At 37.8% G+C, this 23207-nt stretch overlaps 4 protein-coding genes across 5 annotated transcripts in view; 1 reads left to right on the top strand and 3 right to left on the bottom strand.

Annotated features, from left to right (window-relative positions):
* The window catches only part of LOC107090021 (alanine aminotransferase 2-like), a 4792-nt gene extending 4201 nt beyond the window's left edge, over positions 1-591 (bottom strand). The window contains exons 1-3 of the mRNA XM_015383155.1: positions 444-591; positions 264-353; positions 73-181 (exon numbers count right to left, since the gene is read on the bottom strand). Of these exons, the coding sequence (XP_015238641.1) occupies positions 73-181; positions 264-353; positions 444-548 (304 nt within the window). The 5' untranslated portion in view covers positions 549-591. The remainder of the gene's footprint in view (positions 1-72; positions 182-263; positions 354-443) is intronic.
* Positions 592-3025: 2434 nt separating this feature from the next.
* On the top strand, positions 3026-11690 carry sharpin (SHANK associated RH domain interactor). Its single transcript, XM_015383189.1, has 9 exons — positions 3026-3480; positions 6165-6339; positions 8479-8568; positions 8659-8800; positions 8883-8973; positions 9052-9337; positions 10561-10661; positions 10784-10891; positions 10986-11690. The coding sequence occupies exons 1-9, from the start codon at positions 3217-3219 to the stop codon at positions 11034-11036; spliced, it is 1308 nt and encodes a 435-aa protein (XP_015238675.1). The 5' UTR covers positions 3026-3216; the 3' UTR covers positions 11037-11690.
* A 1085-nt stretch (positions 11691-12775) lies between these two features.
* On the bottom strand, positions 12776-19812 carry gpaa1 (glycosylphosphatidylinositol anchor attachment 1). Of its 2 annotated transcripts, none has more exons than XM_015383187.1 (13): positions 19724-19812; positions 19277-19397; positions 18478-18657; positions 18257-18368; positions 17999-18146; positions 17794-17895; positions 17476-17672; positions 17192-17388; positions 16164-16317; positions 15965-16036; positions 15686-15882; positions 13766-13936; positions 12776-13677 (listed from the first exon to the last, which is right to left on the bottom strand). In XM_015383187.1, exons 2-13 carry the CDS (start codon positions 19348-19350, stop codon positions 13434-13436), a joined length of 1848 nt encoding a protein of 615 aa, XP_015238673.1. In that variant the 5' UTR covers positions 19351-19397; positions 19724-19812; the 3' UTR covers positions 12776-13433. The 2 variants fall into 2 exon arrangements, with proteins under 2 accessions (XP_015238673.1, XP_015238674.1); XM_015383188.1 differs by having other exon boundaries at positions 15686-15879.
* Positions 19813-21715: 1903 nt separating this feature from the next.
* exosc4 (exosome component 4) overlaps positions 21716-23207 on the bottom strand; it is a 2663-nt gene continuing 1171 nt past the window's right edge. Inside the window, exons 2-3 of the mRNA XM_015383154.1 lie at positions 22345-22551; positions 21716-22262 (exon numbers count right to left, since the gene is read on the bottom strand). Of these exons, the coding sequence (XP_015238640.1) occupies positions 21903-22262; positions 22345-22551 (567 nt within the window). The 3' untranslated portion in view covers positions 21716-21902. The remainder of the gene's footprint in view (positions 22263-22344; positions 22552-23207) is intronic.

Here is a 23207-nt window from a genome sequence, read left to right as displayed (position 1 = left end):
CCCCCTTTTTCCTTCATTCCTTTTGTATTCAATCAAAGAGAACCCCATATTGAATGTAAGCGTAACTCTTACCTACACTTCCCCCTGGACATGCTCTCAGCAGCATCTGAGCTCTCTGCTTGACATCCACCATCAGCTTGTCTCCATCCATAAGCTGAGGATAGATACAAGCTGCAAGAACCTAGGAGAGAGAGGACAATGAACAGTTATTTCACAGAAATAAATGATTGTTTAAACCCTGTTTTTTTAACATCTCATCTTACCTGTCTTACAAATGAAAGAGGTTTTACACCTGCCCTGTGTGGGTCACCCCAGGAGACATCGATCACCTCCCTGTAGGACTTTTTTACGCCCTGTGATTTGTGACACAAAGAAATTTAAAAACAGAAAGAAAATGCATGTTTTCAATTCACTTCATGCTTCACAGCAATTTATTCTCTTACCTTTTTGAGTTCATCTTTGATCTGGTTTGTCCGCCTGGCCAAGACTGAATACTCCAGCTGCTTCATGTTTCTTATATTTAAACTGATCTCCTGCAAGGCAGACATGTCTGTGAAATGTCCTTCTTTTTCTCTGACCAGACCAACACAATCTGAGCGGGACAACTGTGGATGTTCTTAGCAGCTTAATGCAAGTGAATTTCATCTTCTAGTCAAAGATTTACACGAGAAAATGTAGCAATAGGTGTTACATTAACATGGCCGGATTTTTGCAGTTTTTTTTTCCATGTGCCTTTATTAGGTAATCTGTAAAAACATCAGGCGATGTGTGGAATTCCTGTTTGTTATCTGTTAACTGGGTTCTGATCTGGCATGACATGACTAATGCAACATTTATATTCATATACATCTCAAATTTTTAATCTGCTCATATATCTTTAAACATTTCTTAAATGAATTGTGAATGACTACGGCCTTTTAAAAGTAAACTATATGAATTGATATGTCATGTTTCTGCAGCTACTTTAATGCTGGGTCTTAAGCAGTCTCTTGAAATATACCATCGTTAATTAGGTAAAGCATTGATTTTAGCATAACATCATTTAAGAAAACCTGGGAAAATCTTATCAATCAGAAACACAAAAATAACTTAATCCTAATTCATGATTACAAAATTACTTATGAATCTAAAAAGTATTTTTGTGACAACAGAGCATAATTGAATGGCTGTGACAATAGTAATGGCACCACTATTGTCACAATAGTGATGGCACTCTTCTAAAATCTTATTTTAGACTGACAATTTGGGGATTTCATCAGCTGAAAGCCAAATTCACTTGAGTAAACTCTAAATTGTTGAAATGTAGAACTCTGTATTTGGTGAATCTGTGTCAAATATGAATTTCACCTTATATTTAATTGAGCACTGGACAAACTAGGTAAATAAATAGATATAATCACACTTTGATCCATTAAAATGCATCTGTATTTTTCTTTGCAGCAGCAAGAGATGAGGGGTCTGCAACTTTAGAAATCCAACAAGCCATTTTTGCTTTTTTTCAGGCTAAATAAAACTTATTTAGAGCTGCAAAAGTTGAATGCCATTTTTTTTTTCAAATAAAAAAAATCTCAAGATTATTAAAAATAACTGTAGGATATTTGGAAATAGGATAGTTGCTATAAAAATATTTCTCAAATTGCAGGTTTTGGGATAAAAAACAAAACAAAAGAGATCCTATGTGTAATAATGATATTTAAAGAAGATGATTCAAACAGAACACTATGTAGTTTCCAATGTATGGAAATGTAATTGTTATGATTTGTAAATTAAAATAGATCAGTTAGTTCTAATGTTATGAAGAACCAGAATGGAAGTCCAAAGAGCCACAATGGTGATCTGATAGACCTTAAAACTGTGAAAGTTTAACTTAAACTGTTTGTTTGTTTCCTCATTTGAACAATTAATACTGGGTTAAGAATAACAAGCACCAGAGACCAAATATATATTTCTTTACTTTAATGAGTGTAATATCGAAGCTCCCATTTGTAGTACACCCTAGGAGACACTCTGTCAAAAGAAAAAATGCAATATTCGCATGCAGATGCAATATATAAAACTATAAAACTATATAAGGGTTATGCAAAAACAAATGGGTAAATATAGTAGGTGATTATGGTATGTCATTTTTTTCAGGTGTTTTCTTTTTTCTTGAGGGTAATTTTACAAATACAACTGATACTTCTATGTAAGGGATACATACAAGATATAAATGCCATTGGATATACATTATACTGTAACAAAGTAGTAAGAAGAAAGTAAGATTGACCCATCTCTTCTTTGATAAAGAACTGGGGGGAAAAATTAAGCAAAATACTACATATCCTACCCTTGATGAAATTAGATGTTTTAATGATGTCTTCTTTTTTAAACCCAGGGTGGCAAATTACATGAATTATATTATACATTATAATTGTTTTACATCGGTTATTTCAGAATACAAATGTCTTTAGTGTCCCACAGTGGGTGAAGGGGCAATACAGGTTGGTCTGTGACAAAGCAAATAGACAAATAAATGCATAGAGAGGTAGGCTATACGGGAGACAAGATGAGGAAAAATCAAACGCCTATAATAGACCATAGGCCTACAGCACGGAAAAATAGTCATCTCAGAATAGCAAACATTGTTCAGTTATTTTAAAAAATAATACTAAGAAATTACACATGTTCAATATAACAAGCAAATGCTTGGCCCGTTACAAAAAATGAAATAAAAAAACGGAGCAGGGAAAAAAAATGGAATAGTGTAAGAAACGCAATCAACTCTGAAAAAAGTCCATACAACTATTATTATTTTTTTTTTTTATGCTTTATTGGCAATTCTATGTAACATTACAGAATTAATCAAACATCAAGCATAGATATACAACAGTTGGTGAAACATTTGACAATTATAGGTGAAAGAATTACTTTAAGAAAGACAAGACATAGACGGTAAACAAAGTCCATAAAAATGTAAAAGAGCCCTTCTTCTGTACTCGGAGGATTTTCGGCGACTCCGTTTCTACCCGGACGTAAATAACAGACGTGCTGTTCTACTTCCTGTTTTGTTTTCTTTTGGTCCACATCTGCTTGGCTCGACAGAAATGGAAGAAGCAGCGAGACAAAAACACAACCACAGCCTACAATTGAAAATATCACGTCTTTATAAACTAGACAGAACCTTTTAGACCCGACAGCAGAAGCAACGAGCCTTCCTCTGGTCCCAGTGCGTGAAACATGGCACTCAGCTCGGGTAGCTGGGCTCTCCCTGCTCCGGTTCCTGCCTCATCCCAGCAGCCTGCTTGCAGCGGCCCCGCTCCGGCAGCATGCTGCAGCACTGTCCTGATGTCTGTCCGCGTTTCGGTGTCCCACTCCGGGATCAGACCGCTGTGCCTACCTGGAGCGGGAAGCGACTCTCTGCGGCTGCAGCTCAGCATGGACCCCAACATAGCCGGAGAGTTCCGGCTGGCACTGCGAGATACCAGCGGAAATCGCAGTGTGGTGAGGTTTTATCTGTTTGTTTACCTGCAGAGCTCTTTACTCTAACTCATAAAGTCTTTATTATCATGTTTTTACCTACAAGAGGAAGCAGATTGAGGAATGAGAGTCTTTTGTCCCAGGCTATATATATACATCACCACTCAAAAGCATACATAAAAAAAAGGTTGTTGACGTGAATGTATTAAAAATCAGCTACAGCGCTAATGCACAACAAGCCAAATTGTCTGTTTGAATTCCTATTCAGTAGTTAAGCTCTTGAGGTAGAGGGACTTCATTCCAAGCTGCTCAGTTCAGAACCTCAAGGTGATTTGATCGAGAGAGCTGGGTTGTGTTACTGGTGACAAAATGGTTCAGGAATTGAGCTTTGAATCCTGAGGTTGTGAGTTCAAAACCCTTTTCTCACATACTGCCACTGTGGCCCTCTGAGCAAGACCCTTAACCCCACACTGCTCCCCTAAGGAGATGGGTTCAATTGAGAGAGTTTATTTTTCCATTGTGAGATCAATACATTTATTTATTTTATTAATTTATTTTTTTACACAATGTTTTTTCACAATGACTGTGATTTGGTGATACACAAATACTTTCAGTCAGTGGTGTCAAAAGTACACACATTTGTTACTTACGTATAAGTGTTGATACTGCAGTTAAAAAAACACTCTGGTAAAAGTTGAAGTATCAACTTGACCTCTTTATTCAAGTAAAAGTGAAAAAGTATGTGCTCCAAAAACTACTTAAAGTATAAAAGTATACAATAACCTTTAATAAAAACAGCCAGATTCCACTATGTGAATTGAAAGCTCAATTTTTAAAAAAAAATTGAGATAGAGCCAAGGATGATGGAGTTCTTGTTGGTCTCCGTCTCCTTCTCCCGATACACTCTCGTCTGTGTCCAACCTTTCAGACATTTCAACATCTTATACTGAATCCAACATTGTAGCATGGCATAGACAATTCACGTTTGCAGTTTGAAGAACACCTGCTTGCTTCTGATTATTTCCTTTGGCACAAATTTGATGAATAGCTAACCAATGTTTGGTTATAGTATAGTAGTTATAGTGTTTGCGTTATGACTCATCCAATTAAACTAGTTTTTTACCAGATGTGGATGGTGCCAATTATCTGCTTTGGATGGCGCACATGACGTGAAATAAATATTTATAAACATTAAACCAAAGCCAAGAATAATGAGGAATGTTTGTTTCAAAAATGTAAGGAATAGAGAGTACAGATACTTGTGTGAAAATGTAATGAGTAGAAGTCAGAAGTAGGAAGAAAAGTAAGTAATGAAGTAAAGTATAGATACCTAAAACATGTACTTTAGTACAGTAACAAAGTATTTGTAGCTCGTTACTTGCCACCTCTGCTTTCAGTCAGGCAAATGTTTCTTTCTTTTAAGCAAAGGAAAACATATAATAACCTGTGCAGGGGCTTAATTAAACCACTGTATGCTCCATCCATCAAGAGAACCTTTAGGGCCCTCCTGGATTTTCCCATATGAACCATACAAATGGAATAAATTAACTTCCTAATAACTTGATACCAGTAACTGTGAAGTGAGTGAAGGAGAACATTTTAAAATCTAATGAAAGAACTAAAAGAATCCCTGGAGCAAAGAATTTGAAGCATGTTGCAGAAAAATAATTAAGATCTTTGGTGTCTTTTTTAGCTGCTGCAAGGTGGGAATCTGTGAGTCTGTCCCTCTTTGGTCTCCCTCTTAGTTTACCTGCCACTTCAGATAATTAATCAGGGACCTACGTCTTATTTTGCTTACATTTGTCTATGAATCAGTTTGTGCTGGGAGGCATCACTGATCTGATGGAGGAAATTAACCACAAAAAAGAATGTTTTTTTTTTTTTTTATCTCTAAGCTGTATTTGGAGAAAAAATGCTTTTCCAAGGAAAAAAAAAAAAAACATTAAATAAGCCCCTCTGTAAAGTTTGCTCTATTTTGCACTATTTTAAAGCGTTACAGTAAAAGGAATTTACCGGTAAAACAGGAGAAATAAGAAATTCCATTAAGGTTTTACACTCAGCCAAATATAGACTTAAGTTGACTCACTTTATCTAAAAACAATAAGGTGTTCGCCTTCCCCCACATGACGTCCTTGTAAAAGGTTGCATGCTCCTTTTTCTTTCTCACAATTATGGGTAAGACCTTTTTTGATTTGCAGAGCCGTATTTTGATCCCACCTTCTTTATATCTATATGTTGAAGTCTTTTCAGAGATCATAGACGGTCTCTTTCTTGCTAAAGCCAAAACCCTTTTTTTTTGCCTCCATGGCCTTTTGTTCCCTAAAGCACCAGACATGGAGAGTCAACCCATTATGTAAAATAATCTGGTTATTTACAAACTTTCCACCAGATTTCAAACAGATACACTTCAATAGACAGATTTGATTATTTTTTTTCAAGTCCAGCTAAACCCGTGTTCAAATGTGAGAAATAAGAAAGATTGTTGAATAATTCACATTCATGCAAAGAGACTCAGCATTTTTTGTCTAAAATAGCTGTTTTAACTCTGCTAAAGTCGAACCATAAACCTGTCCAGATTCAAATCAATTTCCTCGTCGTCTTTCTGGAATTCTTACAATAAAGTGTTCTATTATGTATTAAACCGAATTTTTACTCCCATGAACTCTTTGTAAAGACATTTTATCACAGCCTGTGTTCTTTCCCTTCAGTTCATTGCAGAGTTTGACTTGCGCTCGGTTCAGTATGAGGTCAAATCCTCCCGCTGCCATGAGATGCGACTTGCTGCTGCGCCCCTCGACTGCATCCGTTTCAACTTCCGCTGCGACCGCGAGGCTGAAGCTTGGTCCACTGTGGTGCTGTCATCGCTGAGAGAGGCGCACAGAGGTCAGTGTGAAAACAATTCAACTGTCATATTTTAAAGGTGTTGGGCGACTACTGTAGAGTCCCTTGAAGAATGAACGTACCAGTTGAATTTTATTATGTTTAAACAGCAGACATGAATATATTTAGGCAAAAGTTTTTACAGGCATGGAGCAACAAATCTGAATTTGAGCAAGTATCTAATTGTTAGATTGGTGGGTTGGGGACTAACCTTTCTGCATGGATTACTCACCTCAGATGCTCTTTCTGTTGATAAATAGAAAAAAGTGCTTAGAAAGTAATGTTAGTGCTTGTTTTAAATGGGGAAATTCTTATTTGAAAGTGGAGCACATCATAGAATGCATCAAGCAAACCGGATGCTAAACAAAAATAACTTTTTTTTACAATGTACTTTCTATTTAACTATTTTTCTATTAACTGCTGCCCAATGATGTGTCGTCTTTCCAACGTGGAAAAAGAAAGAATCGAACATTAAAAGGCCAAAATTGCTGTTAGACTCGTGTGAACTGCTGGTCAGCAGTTATTTGAAGGAGTTGTTTGTCAATTAGGGGCGACGGTGGCGTCGGGTGTAGAAGTTTGCTCTGCAATCGAAGGGTTGTCTGCTTTCAGTCTTGTTGTGTCGTTGGGCAAGACACTTAACAGCATTGCCTACTGATGGTGGCCGGAGGGTCCAATGGAGCCTCATTTCTGTCAGTTAGCCACGGGGCAGCTGTGGCTACTATGTAGCTTTCCACCATCAGTGTGTGCGTGAATAAGTGAATTTAGTGTAAATCGCTTTGAGTATTGAGAGCAGTATAGTTATCGTGATAATAATTCACTTCAATTCAGTTATATAGAATTCATTAGCAACAAATCAAGTAAAAAGTTAATTCATTTAAATTCATGGGATAGGACTGCATGATCTCATAAAAAAAATGAAATCAAGGTTGTTTTATGTTGGTTTTATTATTTCTGACCAAAATTGTGAACAGGATCTCTCTTTTTTTTCCCTTCTCCAACCATTTTTATGTTTGGCTCCAGTGTTTCATTGGTTTGATGGCCTTTCATGCTCTCTTATCCAGAGTTATTTGTCGTAGGACTTATCGTAGGTAGAATTAGGGGTGGGCAATTAACTGCATTTACAATAAAATCGCAATTTAACAAAATACAATTATCAATTCGAACGGGCACTAAATTTTAATCTCACTATATTTAACAAGAGTAAGACAGTAAATTTGTCACTCCAGGCTTTTAAGCTGTGATTAAATGCTCAAAGTGGATTTGCAGCCACACAGAAAGTTAGAGAGACTTGCACTTTTTCACATAAAGAATACAGTAAAGTCGGACTCTGGAAAACAAGCTTTCATGGAAACAAAGAACTGAAACCTTGGGGTGAAGTATCTACAAGCTTGTGTTTAATGCAAAGAAAAACTGCTATATTGGTTAAAAGTAATTTCTGTTTTGATATTTGGCAAAATCATTCAGCCCCAAATGGAAAGGTGTTTATTTCTTGCTCACACGCTTCTGTGTGGTAGAAAATCCACATTAGGTTTGTTACTGCAACCTAAAGGACTCAAGAGAGAATGTTTGTGTCTAACTCTTGTTAAATATAACATGACCAAAGATCCAGTGTCCAGTTTACCATTCGAATTGTTGGTTTTCTATGTGAGGAAATCCAGCAGATATCAGTGAATTATTGACTTACAGATGAACTCCTCCTTGATAAGAATTTAACCTCCTTGGACAGTCACTGTCAGTGTCTTTGTCTTTGCGCTAATCCCTCATACCAAGCGTGCATTTAGTGACAATGTAGAGATAAAATACTTTTTAACTGGAAAAAACTTGTCGGTAGAGACACACAGGAAACGTATAGCTCTGATTTGGGAGTATTTTCTGTGAGGGGAAATAAATAGTTTATTGCAGCAGTAGCTCCTTTATTGACTTCATTGTTTAATAATTATACTTATTTTGAAATATCTGTTATTTTCTCAACATTGATACTTCAGGTTTCTGATCTTCTGAGGAGGGGCTTTGATTTCCCTTTTAGTTCAATGAAAATTCTTCTGTTTCTGCAGGGGTGGGGGGACAATTGTACACCCAACTGTATATTTCCAATCATACACTGAGATGTTGTATAATAACTTATTTATTTCTCTCTGGCAGTGGCAAATATAAACGCCTGTGAATCTGATGGCAAACACATATCTGAAGCAGCCCCAGATCAGAGGACCTCCACCTCTCTGCTGCTCATTGGTGAGAGTGGGGAGTTTTCACCATGCAGTGTTTTTGCACGCCCTCATAGTCTGCTCTGAAAACGTCACCATTTTATCCCTTGATTTTCAGAGGAGCTGTGTTCGGAGCTCTCCAAGGCGATCGAGGCAGGGGACATTCAGGCCGCCTCCCAGCACGCATCCGCTCTGGCTCGGCAGAAAGCGGTGCTGACGATACAGCCGTCCCCGAAAAACTACACCGATGGAGAAATAAGGTCTGGATAAAGTCGGTAAACATGAGATGTGAAGTGACTTTAACCTATGTTTCACCGCTGTTATGGTGCCTGTGTGTTTCAGTTTATCTGTGGTGGTGGAGGATGCCTCTTCTTCTTGTTGTGTCACAGTGATCGTTTTTCCATACATGTCCGTGGCCACGCTTAAACAACAGGTGAGAAAACTTAACGGTGTTAAAAGCGAAACTTTTGGTGGCTCCCATCTACTAACGTTAATAGCTGTTCATCTCCAGGTCTTCCTGGAGTACGGCTTCCATCCGCGCGTGCAGCGCTGGGTGATCGGTCAGTGCCTGTGTGCCGATCCCAGGTCACTGGCTTCATACGGAGTTCAGAAAGATGGCGACACCGCGTACCTTTACCTGATCTCTGCTAGACAAGCTCGGGTTACACGGCAGCTGTTCCAGCAGGACCTGGACAACTCCCTGCTAGCTTCACCGCTGCCCCTTGGAAGCAGCCTCACCTCCCAGGTCTGGAGGGGTTACAGCACTCTGCCATCAAAGCTTCCCCACAACAACCAGGGTGAGAACAACACATTTTTTCTCCAGCTTGAGACAAACTGCACCTAAATCTGCTTGCATTAAGCCTTCTGTGTGAATCCATGCTGTTGGCTGTATTTTACACATTTAGTTGGATACCTTCTTTAATGTAAACGTTGAGTCAAGTGATCCATCTAAGCCAGTTCACCAGTTTTTTCGTACTGCAAACACAAACTTTGGTGAATTGAATTAAGATTTTGAGTTGAAATAAGATTTTCAAGCATATGTATGTGCTACGATGGCCTAGTCAAAACCCAAATTGAATTGTGTTTGAGAATATGATGCAAGTTTGATGAAATCCTGTTTACTACCTCTCCTTTTAATCTGGCAGAGCTTCAGGTATTCTACAGAGAATTAGGGAAAAAAGTTGGTTCCTAATGAGTATTGCTGATTTTTATTCCTATAGAAAAATATTTCCTTTCACTTCTGTTTTGATGTGTTGTACATGGAATTTCAATGAAATACGTTGAATTTTTTTAGTCATGAACAAAATCACCACACAGCAAAAACAAGGTATGAATACTTTTGCAAGACCCGATAAATCGTACATTGCATTTTGTGGACATGGGGTTAAATATACAATTTCTATTAATCGGGTTGTTTTAAAATATTTAATAGTCTGGCCACACCAAAATCACCAAAACTGATTTTGATGTACCTGAAAAAGCAGCTTCAGTTCTTTAACCCTTAGGAGCATCTAGCCCGCCATATAAAACCTTCTTTACAATAGAAAGTAGCTTTATTAAAGTAGCTGCAAATGTGCAGTCAAAACATGCGTCTTGTATTTATCCTGGTTCTGATGGGAACACAGCTGCTACTTTCTATTGTTTTATCTTTTACCATTGGCATGTTGCAAATACTTTTATGGTGAAAAAAGTCATTTGACTAACAGGTATTGAATAACAGGTATTAAAATATTCATAAATAAGGCCCAGTAAACACCATCCCATTACTCTTAATATAACTTTAGCTTGCACTTAACAGTTAAGATAACTTGTTTACTTTCTAAAACATCCACAGACGAGCAACTTTCTCATGAGGAGCATCAGCAGGTTGTTTTAGTTTTTTTAGGAAGTTTTGTATTCCTGTGGCATCCCATTCATGTTTTTATCAGAACGTTGGAAGGAATTTCTTTAGATCCCAGTCTTTCATCTTTTTAGGTTTTGAAGAGTTGTTGTTTCACTTGCTTTAATCTATTTTTAACAGAAACAGGCGGAGGGAATAATAAAGCAAGTGACATCAAAGATGTCCTTGATTTTGAGAAGCTGCACCTGAACGACCGCCCCAACAAAGCCAACAAGACGCAGGTATCTGAGCCGCACGCTGTTTAAATAGGCTGCAGATGGAGCAAGCGAAAGCTTTTTTTGCTTTCATGTTGGAAAAATCACATTTGACTTCATTTGTATTTTATTTATTTTTGATATCGCAGCAGACAGACTGGGCTTGTCCATCATGCACTTTCATCAACAAGCCGTCTCGCCCGGGCTGCGAGATCTGCGCCACTGCCAGGCCCGACCTGCAGACCTGCATCCAGCAGGTACTTCCATACATCTAACTCCAGATGAATCAGTCCTCTTAACACCTGCCCTCACACAGTCACTTATTTTTTTTTATTTTAATCTTTCACCAAGGAGAAAGGCAGGAGAGAGGATCGCAGGGAGCCTGGTGTAAGCAGCAGCTGACTGCCCCTCACCGCCGTCTGGATCATGCTTCTCGCTCACTCCCACACTCACCCCCCAAAAGTGAGCCGTTTAGATCTGAAATACAGCTGTTGGCAAATTACTCACAGAAACAGAGTAAAGTGCACTGATTACCATCTGACAGATACAAATGTGCCGCTCGAACTGCGGAAAGAGTGCTTGGTCTGTTTATACATAGACATCATGACATGGCATCTCATTTGGTTAGACCTTTTTCTTATTTATTTTAGAGTGGGTGTATATATGTGTTTGTGCGTGTAACACAAACAGCCTGATATTTATTTTAGCAGGGAAATGGAGCGAGGTAATTTCCTTCCTTATGTCCGATTGCAGCCAAAGACGAGGGGAGGTCACTCGCAGCGTCCAGTTGCTGTGATAAGGAGAGGGAGGCGATGCCTTTGATGTCTGTTAATCAGTCATCTGCAGCAGTGGTGCCAAAACATTATAAGAAATAAGAGGGAAAAAAAAGCATGGGTTGTGTACAGGATTGTATTTAGTGTAATATTTTTACCAAAATGCATTAAATATGTGTTGTATATTTCAAAGTGTAGTTTAATTGTACCTGATTTCCTCTGAGCTGTGAAAGCGAAGAAGGATCCACTTTCACTGCATAATCTATATAAAAGAAGGAATCTGCCTGTGACTCAATTTTATTTTTTCCAGACACCTTCAAGCTTCCTTACAGCTTTCTATCACAAAGAAATGTCATTTATGGTCTGAGCTTTTTTCCATGCTGCTTAAAACACTGTTAATAAACTTATAACTAAGATCAGTTACACTGTTGTATGTATTTAGCACTCGGTGCACAAACAAGCGTCTATTGACATATTCTCTAGGAATTCTAGCCTATAAAAAAATGAAAAAAGAAATAACATAATGAACTAAAATGATCCCATGGAAACAAAACATTGTATTTCCCTAACAAGGAAAAGCCTTTAGTGATCTAAGCTTTGTGACGTTTTCATTATCCATCAGTAAATGAATGTACGGTGATCATATAAGGAGGAATTTGGTGAAAACAAAATGTCAGTTGATACCAAAGATCTAAATAGTAAACCAATAAAACATCTCTCAAACCAACACTACCAGCTGCCCCGAGCTGTGAGAGCATTTCCTCTTCTTCACCTATTCTGATGCTTGGTTTGGGTTACAGTGAGATACCTAAATATGCCAAGTTGCTGCTGTGATTGGTATATTTGTTCCTGATTTACATAATAAAATAGATACATACAAAAGCCAACTAATTTAGTACAGTTGACCTTTACATGGACTTGAGTTTTGTTTGCAGTCTACTCTGAGCTCCAGTGATGGAAAAACAGCCAGGTAGAAAAGTAAAGCGCTTGATTATTCATTAATTTTGACCCTCATCTATAGTCATGACTGAAAAAAAGACATCCTGGAAACAAGTGGCTGACCTGTTTGGACGATGGAAAACCTTAACCAATTTATAAGCTCAGCCTTATAAATTGGTTAAGGTTTTCCCATCGTCTGCTAGTTTTCAGTAGAGTGGCTGGTTCTGTTTGGGGCGCCTTGTTTATTTGGAGTTTTTTTAATGGGAAGGTCCCACTGGAAGGAGACCTGTGGCACACCCATAAAAAAGCCTGTAAATGTTAGATTGTCATTAAGAAAATGGGTGTCTAGGATGGATGGACTTTCTTGTCAAGATGCTTTTAAAAAGCTTAGCGTACCCAAAACAGACTACAAAACAGGTTTTTTTTTAAATATCTTTAAAAGTTATAAATATGAAACAAACACAAATAAACAAAAGTAAAGAAAAAAAAAATCCACCAAGTGATGCTTGCTTCAACTGTTAAGAAGCAGGCTGTTGACGGTCATCTTTCATTAGCATCATCTCTTGAACATTTTCTTTATAAACAGTGCAGCTTCTTTTATATTAGTCCAAAAACCCCAAACCATCCAGAAAAAAAACCCTCTCCTCACAGAAGGAATATTCTATTCACAGCATTTCACAAATCATAGTACACCCACACATTTGTTTACATAGTTATTTTAGTTATCAAAGTTTTGTTTGCATGACGTCCCACTAAAAGACAGAATCAGTTATTAAAAATGTTATGGATGTACTGATTTACTGAAATACGGCATATACCTAAGTTTACATCTTCCCACTCCCACAACTGGTTGTTAATCTTAGTTATGTAAAGTAAAAACCGTTTTATTTATTGGCTGCTTAAAATGTTTTAGGAGGCCATAAAATGGCTGCAATCTTAAAAAAAAAAAAAAGAAATGTGTACCTTCAGTGAAGATTCATAACAAAATGTTACCAGAGGGAGTCACTTCTTTTTTGCAAAATAAATTTCCTTGCTTCATCCTCTAGTGGATCATCTAATAGTCTCAAGCCCTCAGCAGATCTGCAGGCTATTTCCAGAAGAGGATATTCCAGAACAGCAGCCAACAAGGATAAATCATTAAGGCAACAAGTGGGTAAACTAGAGAACCGTACAAGTAATGGTCCAGGATTCCCTGGGAAATAACAGACAGGTACAACAGCCAGCCTTCTTGGAAGCTGACAGGCATTTCCTGGAGCTCTTGGAAGAAAAACACAGAGAAGAGGAGCGTGCAGGCTGGGCTGAGGATCACCAAGACGACAGCTGACAACGCTCTGAAGAAAGGAAAAAAAAAACATATCAGAGTCCACATTTCTGTCAGTGCTACTAAAACATTGATAAAAAAAATATCTAAGGAATTACTTGGGCACGTGGGGTGTAACAAAAGCAGCCACAGGCACCAGTGTGAGAGCCAGGATGAAGCCCAGGGAGAAGTTAATGAGGGCAGTGCAACCCAGCAGAACGGCCAGGTAGAGAACAGCAACGAGCTTCAGCACCCTCCAGCCTTGCTCTGTCCCCTCACCGGTCAGCAGCCTGCAACAACAAACAAAACAGTTTATTTAGCTGCAGCAAAGTCCTGATTCTACAACTCATAGCGCCTTCTTGAGGCTAATCTACACTGAGACTGATTTACAGATATCCCCTTGTTTTCTGTCTATATATTTAGGCAGTTTGTTCTTTTGTTTAAACAAAGATGAAACAAAAGAATTTTTTTTCTTTGAAACAAAACTAGAAAATTGATAAACCATTATCCTTTTTTTTTTGCACAAAAAAAAATTGTAAATACAAATACAAAATGAGAGGGTGCTTGCTGTGGGACTGAAGGAGCCTCAGTTTTGCATGGATATCAGGTAGAAATTGTTTAATTCCTTTTTTCGGCAAACTGGCCATAAGCAAGATGTAATTAGACCCACATTACTTGGAATTTGCTGTGTTTTAAATCCTCATACAAATTAATATTGGAATATGAGGTTTCCCGTGAATGAAAATATATATTTCGGCATTTTGGACTTGTGTAAAACACAAGGCTTATGCTGGGCAGAGCCCAAAAAATATGATAATTTTCAAAAATATAATAGAAAGTGAACCCTCTGGGAATTGTTTTTCTTTTTTTCTTTAACTTTTTTTTCTGGTTTGGGGTTGATAAACAAAATACTAGTGTATTTTTGTTTTTTAGTTTTAAGAAAAAAACTGTCTGAATACACAGAGACCTTTAAAGGTATGGTGGAGGATTTTTGAGAATTTTCCTGTACCCGCTCCCAAGAGGGAACTCCTAGTGTTAGAGCACGCACAAGCCCAATTCTCCTCGTGCACGCTCTGTTTAAAAGTTGCTGTTTGCATCGCTCATACAAGCTTACTTTCAAAAAGAAGATTTGCAATTTTTCCAATATGTCAGACTCACCACCGGTAAGTGAAAATGGGGACGAGCACGTAGGACGGCCTTACGTAAACATACGAGGGGCGTTCAATAAATAATGCCCCTGACCCACTTCCAGATGTTTGATCCAGGTGATATTTTGCATGTGACGTTATTTAAATCTCTATAAATTAAGTAGCAAATTACAGATCTGAACTATTTGTGGTTTCTGACTTACAGGTGTTTGAACTGAGTAAAGTCTGAAATGGAGCCTGTTGAGTGTTGAGCAGTGATCCAGTTTTTCTATCGGAAAGCACTCACACCACGGGAGACTTTTGATTAAATTAAAGTAACTTATGGTGATGAAGCCCATTATATGACCTTTACAAAATGTTTTACAAGGTTATATTATGGGACGTTATCACTATAAGTGATATTACTTTGATTAAAAGTCTCCCGTTGTGTGCGTCATTTCAAATGCAAAAACTCAGACATGACTCAGTTCTAACACCAGTAAATCAGAAACCACAATTAGTTTAGAGCTGTAATTTGCTATTTAATCTATAGACATTTAAAATACCTCACATGCAACATTTCAGCTCGATCAAACATCTGGAAGTGTGCCGGGGGCATTACTTATTGAACGCCCCTCGTATCACCAGAAGGATAGACAATTAGGAGGACCACCATCCTCCACTATACCTTAAAGCTATGCATGAAAAATGAATTCAATAAACATTTTCAAATTATCTTTTTTTTTTAATCAAGATTAAATAAATAGGATGATTTTTTGGTTTTCTCTAGATCAATCACAAGTTCTTAAATAAAGAGATGAGTTGACAAACCTAAGCAAAGTTAAGAAAAGACTAAATGAGAACAGGTATAAAATGAAAATGTCATAAACCAGAGGTTGTGTCAGACGCTACCTGTGTGTGTTATGAGGCAAAGCCAGACCTGCTGTGTACACAGCAATGGCTGTGAGGACAACAGCTTCGGTCTCAGAAACTGGGAAGTGTTCGACAGCAATCTCCTGGAAATGGGTTGGCAGTATGTACAAAGCTGCTCCAGTCAGGTGGCTGATCACCAGAGGAGTCAGAACTGACAGAACCCCCGTACTGGACTGCTGCAGAAAAGAGTTTTCAGAGATAAATCAACAGAAACAAGTAGTTTCATATCCAATTGGTTAATCTGTGTTGGTGTCCAACCTGCTCTAAATCAGCAACTCCATCCGCTGTTATGGCAGGTGGATTGGCAATCAACACCCACAGGTCTAAGGCCTACATTTAGAGTCAAGGAGCATAAATAGATAGATTGCACAGCTAAAAACGTAGTCAGTCATACCAGCTTTTCTATTTGTTTAGTTTAAAAAAAAAAAAAAAGAGAGAAATTATGTAGGGAGGATACACGAAGCAGCAAAATCACCACCAGGAGGCCAAAGGCAGGCATATAGTATCCGATAGAGACAAAGTTGGAGAGGGACGGCATGAGATAGAAGAAGTAAGATTGGTGAAGACGCTCCAGAAGGTTATTCAGCTTCCGAAACATTCCTTCCAGCAGTCTGAAAGGCAAAAAGAAAAATGAAATCAGAGAAATGCTTGTATTTTCAAGTGCATCTTAAAATAAAATGTCAATGAGTTTTAAAATATTACATGTAACCAATAAAAAGACATTTCAATACAGAATACTGTTATTGCTTACACAATCATGGTTGTGTTTGTTACGCCTCATTAGGAGACTAAGCAACAAATAATCACTGCTACAAAATCAGACTTTACAAAATACTATGTCCAAGCATATAATGGTAAATTAGGGGGAAGGAAAAACTTATGTTAAACAAGGTCACTGAAATACAGGTTATTTTGAATTATATTGTAATGTATTGATGTGCACATAAATTCAAAATGTATAAGGAATATATAATATAAAATGATATTATTACTGTCAGTCCGAAACAAACACATTTGCCATTTCATCCTGTAAATATGACACTATCTGTTGAAATTGCATCTTTATAGTTTAGTGCTCTAAATCACAAACAATGTTTCTTATCACAGGTCCTTTCTCCCAACAGATGTAAGAATTTATAACCATCACTGTTCCCAACAACCTCCATAAGTTGTTACATTCATGCTGCTTTGTTTCTGTCTTAGTGACTTAAATAACATACTGCTGTCATTTTTTTCTCTGATGATGCTATTTGCACATATCCACTACTGCAAAAAATGTCCAAAGCTGTTTATTGATTATTTATTCTCCAGATACAGCGTCTGTAAAAATAAAAAATGTACAGTACAATACTTTATTTTATTTTCCTATCAGTTATTTCTAAGGTGCACATTTTGTGACCACTTCTGCTATAATTATTTATATTTATATTATTTATAATATATTTGGGGTTTTGATAAAAACATTCAGTCCTCTGTGGTTCTGACCTGCCGACGGTGGTGAGGTCTGTCTTGTACTGGCGGAAGCTGTTGATGCCTTTGATGGAGGCTGCCTCTATGTGGTAGCGCAGGAACAAACCGTGGTCTCCCCATGGCCGTCCACTGGCCTGCTTCATCACCATCAGCATCATGGTCTGGACTGCATGGCTGTAGCCTAACACACTGTCCCAATCATTCCTCTGCAACTGCACAAGCATTCACAAATCAAAATATAAAAAGATCATCATATAGGGGATTTAACCACATAACAGCATGTCTTTCCAGGTCTTTACCCTGCCCTGGATGGTGCAAATAACCCCAATCTTCTGGCAGAAGGCATAGAAGAGGTTTGCTAAATCCAGATTTGGTAACTGGCCATTAAGACCTTCCAGTACTATGTCCAAACTGGTTATTACATCACTGCTGAGCTCCAAAGACAGAGCTGCTTGGATTGAACCACCACGGCCCTGTAATGGAGACCAGTCCATTCCTGAAAGAAAAAGGAAATCAATTTTCTTGTTTGTTTTGACTGAATAAAAACCCTTGAAACTTAATCATTCTATTCGAGTGTAATGGCTGTTTATTATGACAGGATCAACTCAGATGATCACCTGTAGTGTTGGTGTGATGGTAGCTTTCCAGCCAGGCCTGCATACCAATCAGATCATGCTCATTTACAAGAAAGATAATGTCCTTGGCCCAGAAAATCTGACCTGGTAACAACAGATTACTAATGTCATCCTCACTGAATTGATATATTGAATGATTTAAAAGTGAACTGATTGTAGAGGAACCTTCAGAGGGTACAGTACTCACTGCGAAAATAGTGAGCCAAACCAAGCAGCAGCCCCACGGCCTGGTTGTTCTGATCACCTGGACTACAAGGAGCACTAATCACCAGGGCTTCTGTTCGTGGAGCTCGAGGTGCGCGAAGGATCCCGTAGACATTTGTACCTTTTACAATCTATCAGGAAAGGTGTAGTTTGTCACTATTTCAGCAAAAACAAAAAAAACAAAACAAAAAAAACAAAAAGAGGAGCCCAAACAGGAAAATAAAGTCTTATATAAGCTTACATATCTTTCTTTATTTTCATCTGGAAAGGGTAGTGTGCGAGAGAAGCTCTGGGTGAAAACCTCCAACCCTCGAGCCTGCATCGTTTTCACTAGCCAATCAACCGGCATCCCACTAAAGATAAACATCAAACAAACCAGTGGAATACTTCCAAGCTAATGCTAAGGTGTTCAACAATATATACAGATTTAAGCATAAAGAAAAAAGAAAGAAAAAAGCATACCCGGCTTTCTTCTTGTGAGCAGCAAACTCTCTGCCTGTGGCCAGAGCTCTTTCTCCTGAAGGAAAGCGTTCCTCAACCATGGTGGACCCCATGGCATTCTCCGACATATATGTCCGCAACGTGAAGGGTTCAAATGCCAATCCCATAAACCAGCAAACACCGGCAAAGTAGCACAGCACACTGGGATGCAGAAACAAAACAAGGTAAATCATCTGTAATCTGTGCCAGTTATAGACTTTATACCCCAGCGTCTAAGAAATAAAAGACCTGTTTCTAATTCCAAGTTTAAAATGAAATTAAGTAAAGATGCACCAATACAATACCTGGATCAGATATCAGCGCCGATATTGACTAAATTGCTGGATACCAGTAATTCTATATCCAATCCAAAGCACCTAAAATCGAACTGTTATTTATTTCTTTTTTCTGCTTATGTTTATAAATAATATATATTTATAACTGTGTTCATTTGTTACCTTTTATTTTAGCAATGTTTATGTCAAGACTAAAGCCTTCAGTCACATGGCAAGATATATGGTTCATTAAGTCAAGGACCAGCATCCATTGATAGCCCTGGTATAGGTATCTGATTCAGAAAAAAATGGATCGGTGCATCTCTAAAATCATGAAGGAATTATTAGAGGAACCTCAATATAAAGGAATTTTAGGCCAGCTTAAAAGATCAGAAGAAAAAAACAGAATCCTCTAAAAATTAGGGATTTTTACCCAGGACTGGCTGGTATTAACATTGTTTTACATGATCAGAAATAAATGGGATCCTGTTGTGATTGAAACTAACCAGATGGGAGTATTAAGGCGGGTCAACATGCTGATTAAAGCCCGTCTCCTGTTGGGATCAGATAAAAGTCCCATCTTGCTTTCTGGGCTGACGTTTCCTGGATGTCTGCACTCACCGGCTCCTGTAGAAAGCGAACAATTAAGAAATCAAGTTCAAAAATATACACGTTAATACTTTACAATGTGGAATATAGTAGTATTTGATAATGCCAAACGTTCCCAGAACAACATACACCTTAATGTCAGGGTTTTCATTCAATTTAAACACCGCTTTGCCAGACCGCAGCTTTCATTACAGCGGTGCTGTGTTTAGCATAATGCTAGCCAATTACGAGCTAAGTTTTCAGAGCTTGTAAATTCGCCAACCCCGTTCTAGTCCACTAGAAGTCTCAGTTATTACAGTTTAAAATGTGGTGTTATAATACTCCAAATATAAACAAAAATGTACCTCAGTCTAGATGCCACATCCACCTGCAGAGATTCATCTGGGGCGCCTCTCCTTAAAATACGTTGCGATTTCCTTGTTTCTGACGGACAGTTTTTACCGCGGACCGATTTCCGCTCTAGAAGCGCTGATAGAATAGAAAAACTAAATTAACACATTTTTAATAGTGCGTGGGCTTTCAGTGGACCATAATGGAATTTAGTCTAAATAACGGAACATTAATAGTTTGTTTTCCAAGGGATGTTAGATATGACCTTATTTTTTATTGCAAAAAAAGGAACATACATGAACAATATAGAACATTAATAATTAAAAACATATACAGCAACAAAGGGCTTTACAGAACAGATTATTTTAAAATGTCAAAATCAAATCTGTGCTCGAGGGTTATAATTGTTTAAGGGCAGTTATGATTTGCATGGCTTTAGCATTTGAACTATATTTTAAGGATGTTATATAAGATATTAATATAAGATAAAAATCTGGAAATTATGTTTTTGTTGTAAATATTTGGAGGTGTGAATATGACATTTACCATAAATAATACAAAAAATAACATGTAAAAATTTTGTTTTGACAAGTTCACATTTCTGTATCCCAAACAAAACATCCTTATCTGTTAAAGATTTTTTAAATAATATTTTAAGATTTTTTTGATGAAAGAAAATGTACATATCTCTCCAGATAAGTGCAAATCTACTGCAAACATAGTTTCTGCAGATGGTGCATATAGAACAATATGTGAAACTGTATTTCTGTTGTAATATAGGCATTGATACATGATGCTTGCAAAACATATATAAGGGTTATTACTCTACACTAGATGCCATGTTATTTGAGAACATTTTGCTGTGCTTGCAGGGGTTGACAGTCTATTGCATCAATCATGATTCAGATAAGGGAAGTATAGGATTACAGGGTGTTCCCAGGCCAAAGGGTTCTGTATCTGTAATCCTCCCAAATGAGAATTGCAAGGAAGTTGGGAATACCCAGGAGGCATCCTGATCAATTGACCTTTTATTACTGCTTTTAATGCAGAGGAACAGTGACTCCTCTCTTCTTCCACCCCAGATGGCGAGGCTCCTCACCCTTTCTCAACTGCTAAGTGAAGCCAACCTGTGGAGATTATCTTATGGGAATTCATGAGGGTACAAAATATTGTCCTATTGACTTTGTTTATAGTATAAGTTATAGCCAAAGATATCCAGTTATCAACTCCAGTATAAAAACGCACTTAAGCACACAAATGGGCAACTTTCAGCTGCTGCGGGACCACCATTATCAATAAACTATGCACCTAAACTACAGTTAATGAAACTTTTTTTAAATTGACAATTTATGCCCAGTTAAAAATATATCTGAAACGTTCTAACTTGTATCGAAAAAACCCAAAAGTCGGATAAAAACATGACAAAAACTGCAAAAAAATATTTACTAGCAGTGAAGGAGGTTGTAGGACATGTTCAGCACCTCACCAGATCCCCTCAAAGCCAATCGAATAATACTTTTATTTTTTGGGGGTTTAATGACAGACTATTGGAATTATAAAAATACAATAGTTTAGACACACACACGGCCTGAGTTTTTTTTTCTTAAAAGAGAAAATGGAAGAATATTAAAAAAATTATTTTCCATTTCTCTCTTTAACAGTTTCCTTCCATTTAATGTTGCCTAAATTGACATGTAGGCTAAAGGTTTAAAGTTTTAAGTGATCCTACATACTCAGAGATTCTGACTGAAGCAAGATCTAGTTTTGTACAAATACTCTAGAAAAGATTCATTTATATCTAAATGTTTTAATATAGCTTAGTATGTATGCTTCACTAACACAGCAGTACATTTCACATTTGTGTTCCTGAAACTTCATTAACAGCACAATACAATAAAAAAAAAAAATTCTTCAAATACAAATAATATTTAGCTAAAAAAATAAGCTTCTTGAGTCTGTAAATGACCTGATAGGTGTCTTATAATGAAGAGCTTTTCTTATACTTAATTCTCTGTGGTATATTTTGTTCCGGTCTGTTCAAACAATCCCACAAAATACAATTGTTTATTTATAGATCATATACAAGAAGTAAAGATACACACATTTTGTATTGTTAGGATCATTTTTGTACAAAAGTATAAAGAAACAATTTTAATGAAGTAAATGAAAACTCTCTCAATCCCAGTCCAGATTTTACTCTCTGGAGTGTACAGATGCCTCTTGGAGATGCTGCCTCACCACCTCGTCCAGCACCTTGCTCACCCCTTTACAAGCAGTCATTGCAGCTTCGATCAGGGTTTCCAGGTGGTCCTGATGAAGTCGGGCGTCCATCTGAACCAGGGCGATCTGTCCGCCCCGGGGCAGCAGAGCCAAAGCCAGAGAGCTCACTCCTCCACTCTCCTCGGCATAGCAAAGGTCAGCAAGAGGAGTCTCATCAACAAAGCCTACAGTGCAGGCACAGACGTAGTCTCTCATGGGGATGCCCGCATCAATGACCGCAAGGGTAGCTGCATTGACACACACGCTGTAGTTCCCTCCATCTGACTGCAGAATCTGAATGGAAAAAAGAAAAGAATAATTTGAAGAAGAGAAAGGGTCTTGGTAAACGTCGCGCTTTCCTGCGATTGCGATTTACCTTCACATAGATGTCAATCTGAGAGCGCGGGAAGAGCTGAGTCATCACAGCAGCTTCAAATGTCTGCTTCAGGTGGAGACTCATCTCTGTGGATTTGCGATCTCCATGCGGTCTCCTCTTCCTCTCAGCTGTGCTGAAAGTGGCCATGCTGTACTGGCAGTTAATAACAGCTCGATCATGAAGGGCCCGACTTCTGGATCCTCTTATCTAAAGCGGACACCAACAGTAACATCAATGAATCAAAGCCCAGATCCTAAATCTATAGCAAATCTAACCACAGAGCTATAACATATGTCTGGGAAGACTTTAACAGCTCTTAAAGAGGTAAGGTTTACATCATCATAGATTGAAGGAGTGGCAACAAAAAAACAGAAGCTTTTAAGCTAGGCTAAACTTTAAATACCTTCAAGCAAACCCTTCATAGCCAGTGGAGGGAAATATGATCAGTCTGGCCACAATTATCAGAAACATATTTGGTGGAAACAAGGAAAGTCTTCAAATGTTAGATCACTGTGCCTACTGTAAAGCAAGGCAGTGGCAGCATCATGACCACTGTTCATTTTGATATGTACAGAAATACTGAAAATTGGGGACTAGATTTAAGTTCTTGAAGCAGGATTTTTTTAAACTTGGACATAATGTTGTGTTTGAACAGAACAATAACATAAAATACAAATAAAAACTGTTTTGAAAAGAAAACCCATGCCAACATCAACCCTGGGAAATGGCCCCATCCTCAACCTTATTTAACATGAGATGAGGTTGTATCCTTTCCAGACAAAACTCTTAACACTTTTTATTAGGCCTGAATGTTAATAGAGCCTAATTTATTTTTGTTTATTAATATATAAATTATATATATA

This window comes from Cyprinodon variegatus, unplaced genomic scaffold, assembly GCF_000732505.1.
Source record: "Cyprinodon variegatus isolate N-32 unplaced genomic scaffold, C_variegatus-1.0 Scaffold277, whole genome shotgun sequence".
NCBI classification, from domain to species: domain Eukaryota; kingdom Metazoa; phylum Chordata; class Actinopteri; order Cyprinodontiformes; family Cyprinodontidae; genus Cyprinodon; species Cyprinodon variegatus.
The sequence above is the reverse complement of the archived record's forward strand: the minus strand, read 5'-3'. Positions and strand labels throughout refer to the sequence as shown.

Bases quoted from the DNA above. Each gene is read 5' to 3' on its own strand.
- sharpin (XM_015383189.1), top strand. From the start codon at position 3,217: ATGGCACTCAGCTCGGGTAGCTGGGCTCTCCCTGCTCCGGTTCCTGCC. The intron at 3,481-6,164 runs GTGAGGTTTTAT...CTTTCCCTTCAG, and splicing joins CCAGCGGAAATCGCAGTGTG to TTCATTGCAGAGTTTGACTT. The intron at 6,340-8,478 runs GTCAGTGTGAAA...TCTCTCTGGCAG, and splicing joins GCTGAGAGAGGCGCACAGAG to TGGCAAATATAAACGCCTGT.
- gpaa1 (XM_015383187.1), bottom strand. From the start codon at position 19,350: ATGGGACTTTTATCTGATCCCAACAGGAGACGGGCTTTAATCAGCATG. The intron at 17,673-17,793 runs GTGATCATCTGA...TTTTTCTTTCAG, and splicing joins CCATCACACCAACACTACAG to GAATGGACTGGTCTCCATTA. The intron at 13,937-15,685 runs GTAGCGTCTGAC...TTGTTGTTGCAG, and splicing joins TTGCCTCATAACACACACAG to GCTGCTGACCGGTGAGGGGA.